Source organism: Lytechinus pictus, chromosome 6 (assembly GCF_037042905.1).
Source record: "Lytechinus pictus isolate F3 Inbred chromosome 6, Lp3.0, whole genome shotgun sequence".
NCBI classification, from domain to species: Eukaryota; Metazoa; Echinodermata; class Echinoidea; order Temnopleuroida; family Toxopneustidae; genus Lytechinus; species Lytechinus pictus.
The window spans coordinates 23,961,247-23,977,471 of record NC_087250.1 but is presented as its reverse complement, the minus strand read 5'-3'; the positions used below and the strand labels follow the sequence as shown (position 1 = coordinate 23,977,471).

Genomic DNA, 16,225 nt, shown 5'->3' with positions numbered 1-16,225 from the left:
AAATTATAATAACATTTGATATGAACATTCAAACCAATAAAAATCTCAGCGTTCAAGTGTTCAGAATAGTGGTAGGACTACGGAAATCAAAATTCAGTCTAGTTTGAGTCTCCCTGTAGGAATAAAAGCAAATTCAAGTCCAAATTGTAATGACGTCATCATCGGCTGCACCTTGAAGCAGATTTGGACTTTACTCCGACCACAGGTCTCGCCAAAAAGCAATACTATGGTTTTATTATTCCTAACATTATGCCGAACTTAGTCACTGAATTAATTTTTTCACCAAGTTGAATATAGTATATGGTATAATCCGGCCATGAAAGATTAAATTTAAATCTAGCACCCTCTCTCTGCAATGTTTTTTTTATTTTTATTCAATATAGCTGTTTGGGTGATTTCTTTACATATTTAGTAACTGCATATTAAAAAGCGACTGGCAAATATTACATCCTGAAATTTTCAGCCCATTCCGTGCTTGAGGTGTTTATTACAAACACGACAAATATGCAGATATCATATGTTGATTGGGCACCTGTTCAAATGATATTCTGATGTAAAATTTGTCAATTTATCCAATAAAACACATTTTTAGTTTATATCCTTCACACCACAACCAATTAATATAATCTAGTAATGAAATGGGATGGTGATATGCACTTTTGGGAGGATATACCAAATTCAAAGATACATATATACATGTAGGCTTCAAAAACTAGGTACATAAACAAAATGGCCCGTATTCTGAAGTCAGGTTTAATTTAGACCATGGTCTAACTCTATGCTAAAATTATGGGAAGCCAAACATTTCAAAATTTTGTTTACAGTGAATGCTTCTCATGTTAACTGTGCTCTTCACTAATTATTTAATGGTGAAGACAACTGTCATACTTATCCTTCCCAGGCAGTTAATAATGTTTTGGAAGTCAAATGAGCTGATACATTGAACCTCTTCTCGTAGAGATTTATGTAACAACTGGCTTTCCATAGTTAAACCACAACTTAAAACCAGAGTTTAAATTAAACCCAACTTCAGAATACGGGCCAATTTGTTTATGAATGGCATGACATGAGTATTTTCTATGTGAACATTTGATGGATTATTATGTTCATTCACGACCAAATGATACAGTACTTCACACACTTTCAATCTAGGCGCTAGGTATTATTTCTAGTATTCTGTGAAAGCAGAGTCTGTAAGACAATTGGGCAGGCTGAGCTACTGACCAGGGGTTGTTTATACAAGAACATCAAAGAGCAATTACTTTATACACATAGCACCATTACATTCAAAGAGGATGCCAACAAAAAATGGACTCCATATCAAGCACTGACCACTACCCTACACATCGCCTTTTTAAATTCAAAGCATAGGAATGATAGTGCTTCCTGCTTTTAACAAAGAAAGCTTTCATATTTATGTCAAGGCTCACACATCAGGCATTTTGCTATAGCACTAGGTGCTAATATTTGTCTCCAAAATGATTCTCACTCCTACATTATTGTGTACCCCCATACACATTGGGTGATTTCAAGTTCAGTGTTGACCTTTTGGTGTTGGTGTTAGGTCAATTTTTACACGATTAAAACACCAAACATAAAATGAAGATGGTCCCGAAAAGTCACTCACTAGTTGTTGAGATGTCAATAATGTGATCTGGATCAGTTTTACAAACTCTGAATAAGTTCTGGAGCTAGGGGAAGCAATCCAAATTTCAGCACAAACACCAACACCAAGGCCAACACCGGATTTGAAATCACCCATTGTTGATTTGGCAATTTTCTGCATCAAGGTACCGTCGCTAATTTTTGAGCCAGAATTCCTTCTTTTAAATTCAAAGCGGTATCATTGCTTAACCCACATACAACTGACGTCTGTGATTCCCATAGACTTTTGTGAGGGGTTGGCAATGGATTAACCTGTTGACTCCTGAATTCTGATTCCCATACCCTTTGTACAGGGATCAGTTGGCAATGGATTAACCTATTTGCTATTCAATCTTGTGAATCCCAGAGACTTTTTGTGGGGACTGCTCGGGTTCCAGTATCCAATGGGTTTAATCTAATGAAGATAAGATGAGCACCTCACATTGCTTTAGAATTAAGAAGGCACATCACTCTAATTCCATGGATTGTTTCCATGACTGGCTCCACTCTCAATTGAATCTATATGAACAACAAAAAAACATAAAGCATGATGGGTCAATGGTTATTCAAAGATGCTACATTGCTAGATATACTGTTCTATCATTAATTCTGTTTTCTTCTTGCATTTAGAGCAGTTTAAAACTCTATAGCATGTTCAAATTTTGTTTAATTTTATAATGGCCACCGCACACCTTACGACTGTTCGCGATCCGATTTTGGAACAAATCGCATTTTGCTCATTTTCTGAAAATGTGAATGGGACATATCATTTTATTTGAGGTTAAAATTAATTGAAAGAATCCTAATATAACCATTTAGAAAGATTGCAAGCCTCTATTTTGGAGTAAAGGCCAATTTAGTTTCAAAACCGTAGCCAATCGTACGACTGCTATGACGTCATTATGACTAGATATTAAATTTGCTTTTATTCTAAGAAGGATGATAGCATAGTCACAGATTTGAATATAGGTATTCGTAAGATGATTTTGAACATTAGACAGTAAGATATTCCAAGTCTCAATATTAGCATCAAATTCTACTACGTTTTATTCTGAAATCGGGTCGCAGACCAATCGTAAGGTGTGCGGTCGCCTTAAGAGTCATATGAACTTAAACGCGAGAAATATCTGAATCCTCTCAAAAATTATAATTATTGTGGCCACTATCAATATAATCACCAACAGTAGTAGCAGCAGCAACAGTATCATCAACATCATTATCATCATCTGCAGCATCACCTTCATCATTACCATCATCATCATCAACATCATCATCATCAACATCATCATCATCATCATCATCATCTTCATGACCATCATCAACATCATCAACATCATCATCATCATCACCGTCATCACCATCATCATCATCACCATCACCATCATCAACATCACCATCATCATCATCACCATCATCATCACCATCACCATCATCATCATCGACATCATCGTCATCATCATCACTATACCATTATCATCACCAGATCATCATCATCATCATAGCTTACCAACTATCATGGACGACCGCTGACTTGCTGATGATTTTCTGAGGGAAACTTCAGCTTCACTGAAAACGAATATGCAATGAAAAAAAATATATATTAAACATTGAATTTAAAGTATCAAAATCATTGATTAATATGTTATCTCCTTTTAATAATGCAATCTAAATGATAACTGAGTAAAATTCTTATGTAGTACAAATACAGAGCATTATGATCAAGCCAAAAACATAACAATTCCATAAAACAAGTTTCTTTGCAATATTCAAAGTGTGTTTCCTAAACAGACTTTGCCACTTCAAACTACATAATCAGGAACTGATTAGTAGAATAAAACAGGTTATGCTAAATGGAGTTAATAAGGAAGAATATTCCTTGAAGCCAGCAAGGCTTAACCGCACATCAATAGCACAAAAGTCAATTTTCTTTAATGGTCCAATGCTTTGAAACAATCTCCCATTTCATTTCAAAAATAGTAAGACTGAAAAACAATTCAAATATCTGTATAAAAGACACCTCCTTTACCAGATTGATTCAGAATTCACATACCGAATGTTTCCTTTCTATTTTCTTTCTTTGTTCTTTCTCTCCTTTATTTTGTATTACACATTGTTGTCATTTGTGTTATTTTATCTTTGTTTACTTGTACTGTAAGGGGTCATTTTTAATAAGCCATCTTTTGTGCTTTTTATGATCCCCCACTATACTAATATGCATTGAACGTTGTATATATTGTTGCTTTTTAAAGTGGAAATAAATTGAATTGAATTGAATATTATGTATACTTAAATCATATGTAGTAGTAATCTCTTTTGCCAGAATGGTTTGTACATGTCACAAAAGAAAAACAGATTTAGAACTTGAGACATTTGAGAAAAAAAACCCAGAAAATTAGCCTTTCAGAAAAGAAACAGACAAATGAGGCCTTTAGGTAAGGGATATTATTATTTACCTCAGCTCACGGACCTCTCTCCTTGACTTCCTTACGGGCGTGGCCTCCCTCGGTATAGCGTCTCCTCCATGCGCTGGTATCCCACGAGCACTTTGGTGTCCTTTAGCATCTTCTATAAGAAATAAAACAATTGAAATATATCCATTATTTTAACACATGATAAAGTGTTGTGTTATTCTACTAAAATTCCTGTTTAATATTGGATTTATGTCACCATGGTGGATGGCAAAATCTGTCATTTTACAATTTGAGGAAAATCTTGTAGTAATGGCACTGAGAATATTTCAAAAAAAGTAAAGTGTGACGTAGATTTGTGCTTAGATTTCAGTTGCATGCGGTATAGGACACACATTACCCCATTGGTCAAATAATGAGCACGGGTCATGCATAACATTTGTGTGTTGATGTTTAAGCATGTCTCTGTCACACTCAACTCTATGTGAAACGCCCCCTAGGACTGTTAAAATTCTTTCCACATATCTCTCTGCTTATCCCTCTCTCTCTCTCTCCCTCTTACCATGTTCATTACTGGCCTCTACAATTCTCTGTTTCTCCTTCAAGTCTCTACTCTTTCGTCTCATGCAATTTGAAAAGTTGTATATTTCTCTCCAACTCTACCCAACCCCCCACTCTCTCAACACCTCTATCCCGCTCTCACTTACCATGTCCATTACTTGAACTGGTACTGGCCTGTACAAAATCTCTCAGTTTCTTCTTCAATTCTCTACTTGTCTTCTTGTAGTAAAACAGATCCTTTTCCAGTTCCTTCAGCTTGTGTTCTACAGCAAACCTATGAAAGAAAAGAAAAATATATAAGATGTAAGGTAAGGGTCCAACAAAACCCTAAGGAATACTTTACCATATGAAGGACCACTTGAGGACACATATTCATTTAATCATTTATGGCTGTCTTTATCTACTCAGTTAACTTCCTTTCAATCTGTCTAAACTGAGTTCCAAGAGAAACTTATCAAACTTTTATAAGGGGCACTGCACAAGTTCCATTCAATCAAAATGAACAATACCTTTACACAGTCTAGCTTCAATTATTGTTACTAAGCACATGTCCATAATTAAGAGAGGCTATAGCCCCTCAAAATTCCCAATTCATTACATATGTCCTTCACATTTACATATGTCCTTCACAGGCATGTTTACGTGATTGACCTTATAACAAAGAAACTAGAGGAAGTTAACATCAAAATTTTAAGTGAATCAATCCATCCATCCATCTACCTACCTACCTTTCTATCCATCCATCCATCCCTCCAACCATCCACTTATCTATCTATCCCTCCATCCAACCACCCACTCACCCATCAATCTATCCATTACTTACCCTCCATCTCCTCCTCCGCCTCCTTCTCCTTGTAATTCTCTCATCAGCACCTGGACCTTCTTTTCATAATCCTTCTGTTGTTCTATCAATCTCTGCTCACTCTCCATCCCTGCACTCCTGAGGGAGCCCTCCAATGTTCGTATCACCCTCTCCCTCTCATCTAACTTCATCTGTGAACAACGGACATACCAATGATGATAGGCATTAACAACGCGTACCGTAGTGTAACATCATCAAACATCCTACGTTGCAGCTTATCATCATTATTTCATATCTCGGAAGAGTATGATAAAAAACAGCAGCCAAAATTAGGTTGGAATGAGATTGAAAAGACCCGAGATATCATCACATGAATGCATAATCAACTGGCCCAGCTCCACATTTTTAAGATTCCTACCAAATTTGGGCAGTACATGTGTTTCATCATGCTCCTAGTATATATGATATAAAAAATTATGAAGTGTGACAAAAAAATTGGTGACAGCGTCACTTTGGTAGTCTATAGTGAACAATGTACATTCCAATAATAATAGGCATCCATGACAATTGCTCCGTTGCGAATCCCACACACTAATGGAATCGCCGACTTCAACCCTGGGTTTAACACTATACCCAACCCTAAACCCAACACTAAAGCTAACATAGAACCCTATTCCTTAGATGAAATAAGGCCAGGAGCAATTGTCGCCGGAGCAAATGTCGTGTCACCCAAAATACACCCTCTATCCAGATATATCATCCCAGATTAAGCTTGAGCTGCCGTTCATTGCACTGAATGCAATGATCCATTTAGCCACCACTGCACTTCTTTACAAAGAAGCATGTTTGGGATAATGAGCTTGATTATACAACAAATGTACAAGTGAAATCATTTCCAAATTTCAGAGAAAAAAAATGTCACTTTCAGCATTTACATCACATGATATACAGCAGTGCTAAATAGTGAGTGAACTCCACCAGAAAATGAGAATATTGAAGTGTTCAAGAACTGCCATCGTTATAGATATCTAATTGTGAAGTCAGGTGATAAAATATTACATTCAATAAACTTTGCTTCTCTGGGTTCGCCAATTATTGTAGTGCTGTTGTCTCCATTTGACACTCAGCATGAAGGAGTGCATTTTGTGGTGAAGTTCACTAAGCTTTTACCACCACTGTACATGGAACACCTTGTGATTGACAACGAAAAAACAAATTATACCATGTAACTGCAATACTTTTTCCACAGTTTTTTTCAAAACCTCCATTGATTTGTTACACTAATTTTTTTTCTGCTTTCAATGATGAAGCCCCCCCCAAAAAAAAAAATAATAAAAATAAAAAATTGGAATAACGAGGATAATAATATGCATTCAAAGTACCATCTTATTATAACAAATGAAAATAGAAAGTACAAGAGATTTGATGAGCATCATAGTGCAAAAAAATGATAATACTAGAAAAGATATGACTTCAGTTTATGTTTGAAAGTTTCTAATGAAGAAAGATGAATATTATATATTTTTTTACCTCTAATTCACTGATTTCTAACTCCTTTCTTCTGTCTCCTTCTCTAAGGTCAATGACCTTTTCAAAGTATTTGGCAAGAAGGCTCTTGGTCTCATTAGGGGCAAGACTGTTCAGACGACTCATTAACATCGCTTCACTCTACAGAACGAAACGTGGATTAAAGAGAATCATACAATGGGCAAACTTCATTCTCTTCAAATAAGACTGTTCAGACAAATCAGTAACATCGCTTCACTCTACAGAAAGAATCATGGAAATTGGCACAGCCCATTCTCTTCAAATAAGACTGTTCAGACATATCAGTAACTTCACTTCACTCTACAGAAAGAAGCATGGAAATTGGCACAGCTCATTCTCTTCAAATAAGACTGTTCAGACAAAAAATTAATATTGTTTTAATACTCTACACTAGAAAAAAAAAAGAATAAAATGAAGATCAGAAGACATACAGCTGATGCATCTCATTAATCTATATATGTGAAAAACAGAGAATGGCCTCTGTTCGATTTGCAAATATGATGAAAAATCCTAACTGCTTCCATCATCCTGGTATGTTAAACACGATACTCAAAAGCCTCTCTTATATTAAAAGGCAAAATTATAGGAAATGGGGAGAAAGTATCTCATTTGTGAAAAAAGGGAAAATCTATCCAACTCTAAATCAGAGATTTATAAAACTGAAGTCGAAGAAATAATGGATATAAATACAAGCAAAGTTATCTAATATTATGAAAATCAATCACAATGATCCACTGTAAGCTACATTTATTATCCTTCTATCTTATGTCAAAATTATGATTACACAAGGACTTACTTGTGTAAGGTCGTTCTTCCGTAATTCTTTCTTCTTTGTTGATATGATGTCATTCTTATATTCAATAGCTGCTTCTAGTGCTTCTACACCTTCATCTAACTCTATCAATCTGAGGATGTTAAAAGGAAATAATGAAAGTTTGGACAATGATAAAAACAGTCAGCTAGCAATCAAATTCTTCTCATGTTTCTAGACCTATGAATACAACCTCATTTGAGAGCTGAAGAATTTACAAAAAATCAAATTTAACATTCTCACTTTAATTAAAGTTATTTAGTATGTAAGGTGGAATTCTTGAAGTTTTGGGATGACAATTTCAACTACATAAAAGCTCAATACAGTAGGGGTATCGTGGTTTAGTGGTTATGACTAGTCTTTCAATCTGAAGGACGTGGGTTCGATTCCAAGCCATGTTGTGTTTTCCTTCAGCAAGAAATTTACCCACATTGTGCTGCACTCAACCAAGGTGAGGTGAATGGGTACCTGATCGGATTTTATTTCTTGATATGCAGAGCGCGTAACAGCCATTCCGCTAAGACCAGGGTAATTGAGCTTCAATACTGTAGAACGCTTAGAGACTTCTGATAAAGTGATAGGCGCTAATTTTTTTATGATTATTACGGTAACCTAAACAGTAGTGGGATTAGTCCTAGGTTTGAAGCAAGATCATTAGTTTTTGTTGATTTCATACCATTCTTATATTCATTGGCTGCCTCAAGTGCTTCCAAGCCCCTAACTCAATCAATCTGATAACATCTATAATTGTCACAAATTCTACTTATCTTTTTCCTTATCAAAGTTAAAGTTTGATAGCTGGAAGTTTTGACTGGTCACAGCTAGTATAATGCACAGAGAATGCAATGGTAGACAGGAACTTGTCTTTTGTCCAGGTGCTTGTTTTAATAATTTGAAGATTCTAGGAGTGTGAAGATCCTACTAGTATGGTGAGACTACCACATATCGACCACCTCTTTTGAAACCGACCACCTTGCGCGCGTTAAAATTATTGCGTATTACAAACGATACGCGCGGGAGAGTAGGCGCAGTGTCCATAGAAACGGTAAGAATCGATTTTACGAGAAAAAAGAAGCAACAAAAAGTAAAAATTTTGTAGAATTAATCAAAATTGTATTGACCAAACCCAAAACCCGCTGAAAAACCAAGAAATCCGATAGGAAACGGCTTTAGAACAAATGACCGTCGTCAATCGTCGAATCATGCGCCGGAGCTCGCAGTGGAAGTGGTGAAGCGACCATTTAGCATGTTGACGTCATGGAACTGATTTGAAAGAGTAAAAATATTTCGCCACCGCGACAAGAATCGGCCGTAAACTTAGTGTACCGCGGGTGGTCGGTTTCAAAAGACGGGTGCAAATGAGCAAATGGAAAATCGTCGCATTCGTTGATCGTCGATATATACGCGGATTGAATCGGAGTCGCCGAGCGAAACATGGGAATCTGATCTGTTAAATTTTCTGCACAAATGAGACGAAAACTGGGTAAAATTGATGAATATTTTCGCAGATACGATGCTTAGAAGATTAGGTGGTCGATAAGGGGTAGTTCCAACCATACTTGGCGCTATTCCATAATGGTTTTATGATCATGTTGACAAATCAAAGTACCACCATATGACAGAAATATTGTCAGCTATGAAAAGATAATCACTTTATTGACCACAAATGTCATAAGTTGGTACCAATATGCCCACTTTTAAAAAAAGGACACAGCAATGAAAGCCTTACTCTCATTTCCCCCTTTCTTGCTCTCATGGAATAGCAGCTCATGATTAATCATGAATTTACAGATTCAGTGATTTATAGAGTTATTGCCGATGTTTTGCGGGTGATAATCAACAAACAGTGAAATCAAATATTGACCAGACTAAATCCTACTTGCTTTAAAGAGGGAGCGAACTTTGTGTGGTCTCTCATTCACTGTGTGTTGTAAGAAGCTAGTCTTAAAACATACATTTTGAGAGATAACTATTAATAATGCAGAGAAATACAGAGAATAAATTAGCTTACAATTTTACAATTCTAGATAATCTAAACTGTTTTAAGGGGAAAAGTACCTGTTTAAATATTTGGTAAACAAGTTATGATATCGGTATAGATGTATTGAGAAGTGAATCAGTGTGATATCGTTCCAATGGGTCTAAATGACAAGACTACACTGTCCAGAATGCTGCATTATGGGTTAGCAACCTGGCCAGATTGGGGAAGTTAAGGACTTGAGGTGGCTACTGGTTTGTGTCTGCTTTAAATCAATGGAAGACAGATCAAATATCTCACCTTCTCTCTTCCGTAGCTGATAGCAGTGTTCCATGTTGAAGTTTTTCATCAAGCTGGACCCTCTGTTGAAGAAGCCTCTCTCTGAAAGAAATGAAATACAATGTGAGTTAGAAAAAATATGGGTTCTAATTTCTTTGTTATACTATGTTTGGATTACATTGTAGCTTGGCTAGGATGACAAGGGGAAAATAAATTTAGAGTAGTTTGAGAGATCTATAGCAATGGGTGTTATTTCCAAATTGAAATTAGTTTGGAGTATGGTCATGAGAATCAAACCCTGTCATCATTACCATCAACATAATCAATCATCACCTTAATCATCATCACCTTCATCATCATCACCTTCATCATCATCATCATCACCATCATCCCCATCATCATCATCACCATCATCATCATCAACATCATCACCACCTTCATCATCATCACCTTCCTCATCATCATCATCACTGTCATCATCATCATCACCATCATCATCATCACCATCATCATCAACATCACCTTCATTATCATCATTATCATCATTACTATTATCATCATCATCATCATCATCATCACCATAACCGTCATCATCATCACCTTTATTATCATCATCACCTTCATCATTATCATCATCATCATCATCAGCATCATCATCCCCACTACCATCAAAACACCCATCAATAGCACCACCAATATCATTATCACCACCGTCCGTAACTATCATTATCAACATCACCATCATCATAATCATCATCGTCGTCGTCATCCTCCTCCTCCTCCTCCTCATCATCATCATCATCATCACCATCATCCTCATCACCATCGTCATCATCACCATCATCATCATCACCATCATCATCATCACCATCCTCATCACCATCATCATCATCACCATCCTCATCACCATCATCACCATCATCTTCATCACCATCATCATCCTCATCATCATCATCACCATCATCCACATCACCTTCATCATCATCAACACCATCAACACCATCGTCATCATCATCATCATTATCATCACCATCATCATCCTCCATTCCCTCACCTTTCAGCCTTGAATCCCAGTATCTCTTTGCCTATCACTGGTTTCTGAGCATCTAAACTCACTCTCAGCGTGTTGCTCTTCTCCTCAATCTCTCTCTCCACGGACTGCAACTGTGATACCAAACCAGTCATATCCTGATATTAAAAAACAAAATTATGGTTATGATTCGGAAAATGGTTTGAAAATTTGTCTAAGTGGACATTCCATTTATCTCTAGCATGATTGGGTATCTAACAATAAAAGCATGATATGACAGTACATTCATATGATGACATTTCAATGTAAAAAAAAAATGACTTGTATTTCTAGGCTTTACACGTACCTCCCCCACCCCCTCCTTCCCACTTCATGAGGATGCCAAAATCGTAAAGAATTTTGAGGGAACAAAAAAGGATTTTGGGTGAAAAACATTATTTCGATCAAATATTGCTGTCTTTTTCTCTTTTTTTTATTATTAATTGCTGTTTTGGGGAGCGAGTATTTTTCATACCTGCAGTATTTTTTTATAACAAAAAATACAAAATAATGAATGGTGATTCTCTACCCCCTTCTCTTTCTTTTAGTCTCTCCTCTTCTTCTTATACTAACCCTTGATATTGACTGGCTTGATCTAAGTTTCTTTATCTCTAGTTCACCTCTCTCTCTTAACATCAGTTCTTTCTTGGCAAGATTCATTTCACGTTTCTTCAGCTCCTGTAAGTGTTGAAAATATACATGACAATAAAATGAACAGATTTGAATATAGTTGCAGTAAACAATGATTTCATGAGAAAATCTGTAAAATCAATGTTTGTCACTTTATCATCATGAATCTAGATATTGTACAGTTACATAAAATGAACTGAGAGAAATCACGAAATCTAAGCTGAAAAAACAATCACACTGTAGAAAGCCAACACAGAAAAGCACATGTGGGACAATGTATCATTAGTGCTTGGAAAAATAACCAACATTTGTATTCAAATCCAATGCGTATTCTTGCTAATTTCTCAGCAATAACGCAGATCTTTCCAGAATCCTGAGGCACATATTTTTATTTTATGTATTACTAAACAGATATTCGAGTGGTCATTTCATTGGATTCTGTCCCAACTCATTTTGAAATTGTTACCACAACCGGCATTCATCTTTAAACTACCTCTTCTAATGAGTAACACGATGACCAGTTTGGAGGAAGCCTGTTTTGTGATTACAGGACTTTCATTTACGCAAACAGACATTTGGTTGGTCACTTCATTGAATTCTGTCCCAACTCATTTTGAAATTGTTATTCATCTTTACTGTACCTCTTCTAATTCTTTCATCTTTTTCTTCCTCTGGAGCACCTTCTCAACCTCTGTGTCAAGCCATTTTCGCTGCTCCTCAATCTTATCATGGTCTGCTGTGTGAGCGCTACCAACACGCAACTTCCTCTGAGCAGCAGCGACCTGTAAATGAACAATGCAAAAAAATGTATATAAAAAATAAAAATAAATTATAAATCAAACCAAATTCCTCTGATATTGATAATTGATACTAACAAAAAAGGATCCCAAGAACTTTTTATTACTATTTGTTGTAAAGCGAATGAACCATACTAGTAACAAGTGGAACGCCTCTGGCAGTCTCGCCTGCATTACGCGATTTAATATAGCAGCAGTGCTAACTTTGAAAACTACTGTAAGATAATCATTCACAAAAACACCATTCATATAATGACATAATAACACTTTCATTGACCATAGATGACATTTGAACGGTGACTTAAGACTTGTCAACTACACCCATGTCTACATTTCATTCACTCTATCCATAAACTTTCAAAGTTATGATGGCAATTCAACAATTACCCCAACATGGCCTAAGTTTATTGACCTTAACTGACCTTTGACCTTGGTTTTGTGACCTGAAACTCACAGGGGATGTTCAGTGATACTTGATTACTCTTATATCCCAATTTTTATGAAATAGATCCATAAACTTCAGAGTTAGGATGGTAATTTAACAAAGACCCCCAACACGGCCAAAGTTCATTGACCTTAAATGACCATTGACCATGGTCATGTGACCTGAAACTCGCACAGGATATTCAGCGGTACTTGATTAACCTAATGTCCAAGTGGTGACCCGACAATTGCTCCGCCGACATCTGCTCCGCCGACAACTGTTACGCAAAATACGACAACTGCTCCGCCGACAATTGCTCCGGACAGTTGCTCCGCCGACAGTTGCTCCGTCGACACTTGCTCCACCGATATTTGCTCCGTCGACACTTGCTCCGCCGATATTTGCTCCGTCGACATATGCTCCGCCGATATTTGCTCCGCCGACATCTGCTCCGCCGAAAATTGCTCCGCCGACATCTGCTCTGATTATACGACAATTGCTCCGCCGATATTTGCTCCGCCGACATCTGCTCCGCCAATAATTGCTCCGCCGACATCTGCTCCGCCGAAAATTGCATCGCGACAATTGCTCCGCCGATATCTGCTCCGTCAATGTTTGCTCCGCCTACATCTGCTCCGCCGTAAATTGCTCCGATATTGCGACATTTAAATTAATTCGTACTTTCATGCGCATAACAATTGTAGCACAGGATGAAGACGTCAATTTACCAATGTGTATATTATAATATATATATTGCAAAGTAAATTTGATATACTACATGACATAAACAAGGGCCGCGGAACGGTTTTCAAAGTGGGGGCTGACCATGCTAAATATCACAATCATATGGTCATTTTTACGTTTTTGTACACGGTTTTGGAAAAAAAAGGGGGAGGGGGGGGGGCTGAAGCCCCCAGCCCCCGGTTCCGCGGCCCCTGATACATAACATAGAAAGAAATAGAAAAAAGGGATAAGCACAAAGGAGGGATAGATATTCTTAATTCTTATTCCTTGGGGGGCATTTGTTTAAAGCTCGTGGATAGTGTTGGTAAAGGATACAAAAATTCCAGTTGAATGGATCTTTCCTATTGAATAACGATTGCTGATGATGATTCAATGCGAAATTGACAGAATTTCTTCTTGGAAATATTAAATTTTAAATAAACTCCGAGAAATAAAATCATTCTCCTCGGCTGAATTTCAAAGACAGTTCGCTGAATTTATGCGCACTTATATAGCGCCCACTTTCGTCCACGACTGATTTTTCCCCCTGTTAGTTGATCACTAGCCGTTCCACTTTTAGCAAACCGAAATATCCCTGCGAGCGTAGTCTGCTAATTCCGTGTACCCGCTCGTCGATCATTGTTCTTAGTTTTAGCATGGCCTCCGTCGAGTTTCTCCCCCAGCGAGTTCGGCGAGGAGCACAGGAAACCGTTGAATTTTTGTTAGATGGGTTAGATAATTATTTTTAAAAATGTGGACTAACTTACCCCTTATGCTGTCCCTCCAACCTGTAGTTCACATGTTACAGTAGTTTATTTTGACGTTCATGAAAACGTATTAGAGATGAGTCTGTCAAAATTTTGGCTACAAATTTCCACGTGCGACAAGATTGGTTCATGGTTCTTGAAACTGCGAGATACATTATACTGCATGCTGCATGCGATGCGATGCGATGGACATTGGTCACGCTCGCTCAGCTCGGCGCTTCGGCCTGACATTCTCTCACGCTTTATCCAACTCTATGCATTCTGTTCATACACAGTTTTGCGTGTACGATGTGTTCATGTCTTTCACGTCATATTTCAGCGCATGCATTGGGGAAGGGAAATTAATTTGGAAGTGGGAAAAGGGAGAAAAGAAGAAAGGGAAAGGTAAAAAAAAGAGGATAACAAGTAAAGGAAAAGAAAGAACAAATGAGGCAAGGGAAACAGGAAATAAGAATGGAACGAGCTAACATGATAGCAGAGGCAGATCAATTTCGCGGCCAATATCACGAATATGGGGGGGGGGGAATTTTTCACCCATTATTTTCCACGATCGACCGCTCTGAGTTGATTTTTGTTTGTTTCTTTCTTTGAAGGTGTAGACCTAACAGTCAGCTTTATTCTTATAAAACAACATAAATGCAGGGGCCGCAGAATGGTTTTCAAAGTGAGGGGGGGGGGGCTGAGTCAAATGTTTTTGTTTTTTTTTGGGGGGGGGTGACCATGCAAAAAATCACAATCAAATGGTCATTTTTACTTTTTTGAACACGGTTATGGAAAAAAGCAGGGGCTGGAGCCCCCCCTCGCTTCCGCGACCCCTGAAATGTATAATCCTATACGTACTATTCAATATAGTGCGAGTGATGCGCGAGTTAAAATTTTTCGTAAATGTCATATTTTGTCCTGAAAATAAAACATCTAACTAATAACTATACTGCAAATACGAAGCACGAGCAGATTTTTTTTTCATATATATTCTGGCCTGATAAACAAGGGACCTGTTCTGATTGTAGTAGCCATGAAGACGATACATAGGCCTATATAATTATGATGGCCTATTTCAAGAATGGAATAATGCGAGCGCGAAGTGCGGGCTGAACATTTTTGACATTCCAACAAGAAAATTGACATTCTAAGCATTAATCCTGAACTGAATAGGTATATAACTAGACAATACGAGCGATAAGCGCGATGGGGAAAATTAAGATTTAGAGCTAAAAACGGGACACTAGTTCATGTTTTGTAAGGCGTGAAGATGGGTAATTAGGCATCTTCCTACGTAATGCGAGCGGGAAGTGCGAGCAGAATTCTAATCTGAAAACTATTTCAAACACTGAAAATGAAACTGACTGGATGTGGATCGCACTCAATAAATGATTCAAGCGCGAAGCTCGAGCGGATATTTTTCGGAAATTATTCTGACCTAGGACGGGAACATTCTAAGGACATTTTGTCATATGAAAATAGAAATTATCTACCTATATTAAGTGTCCCCAAGCGCGAGATGAAAATTCTTTCAATTATAAAAAAAGACAATATAGTTATTAGCAATTCATGAAATGTTATTGTTATTATCTTATTTATTACTCTAATAAGCCCAATAAGAGCGAGAAATTTGTTAATATCAATTTCTGAAAACTGGATATTTTAAGTATTTTTCTATTTATGAATAGAAGGCATTGGTTGATATATCTTTAACAATTAATGCGAGCGCAAATCACGAACCGATTTTTTTTAAATAAATTGTCATGAAAAGGGATTTTAAATAGTTTGTTATAGAGATAAAT

General features: G+C 37.1%; 1 protein-coding gene across 1 annotated transcript; it reads right to left on the bottom strand.

Moving 5' to 3' along the window:
• Positions 1–375: 375 nt before the first annotated feature.
• LOC129263649 (kinesin-like protein kif7) lies at positions 376–14,314 on the bottom strand. The gene is made up of 12 exons (XM_064100487.1): positions 14,300–14,314; positions 12,372–12,512; positions 11,674–11,778; positions 11,086–11,219; positions 10,053–10,133; positions 7,760–7,868; positions 6,946–7,083; positions 5,437–5,606; positions 4,760–4,887; positions 4,098–4,209; positions 3,152–3,210; positions 376–2,163 (listed from the first exon to the last, which is right to left on the bottom strand). The coding sequence occupies exons 1-12, from the start codon at positions 14,312–14,314 to the stop codon at positions 2,117–2,119; spliced, it is 1,239 nt and encodes a 412-aa protein (XP_063956557.1). The 3' UTR covers positions 376–2,116.
• Positions 14,315–16,225: the final 1,911 nt, after the last annotated feature.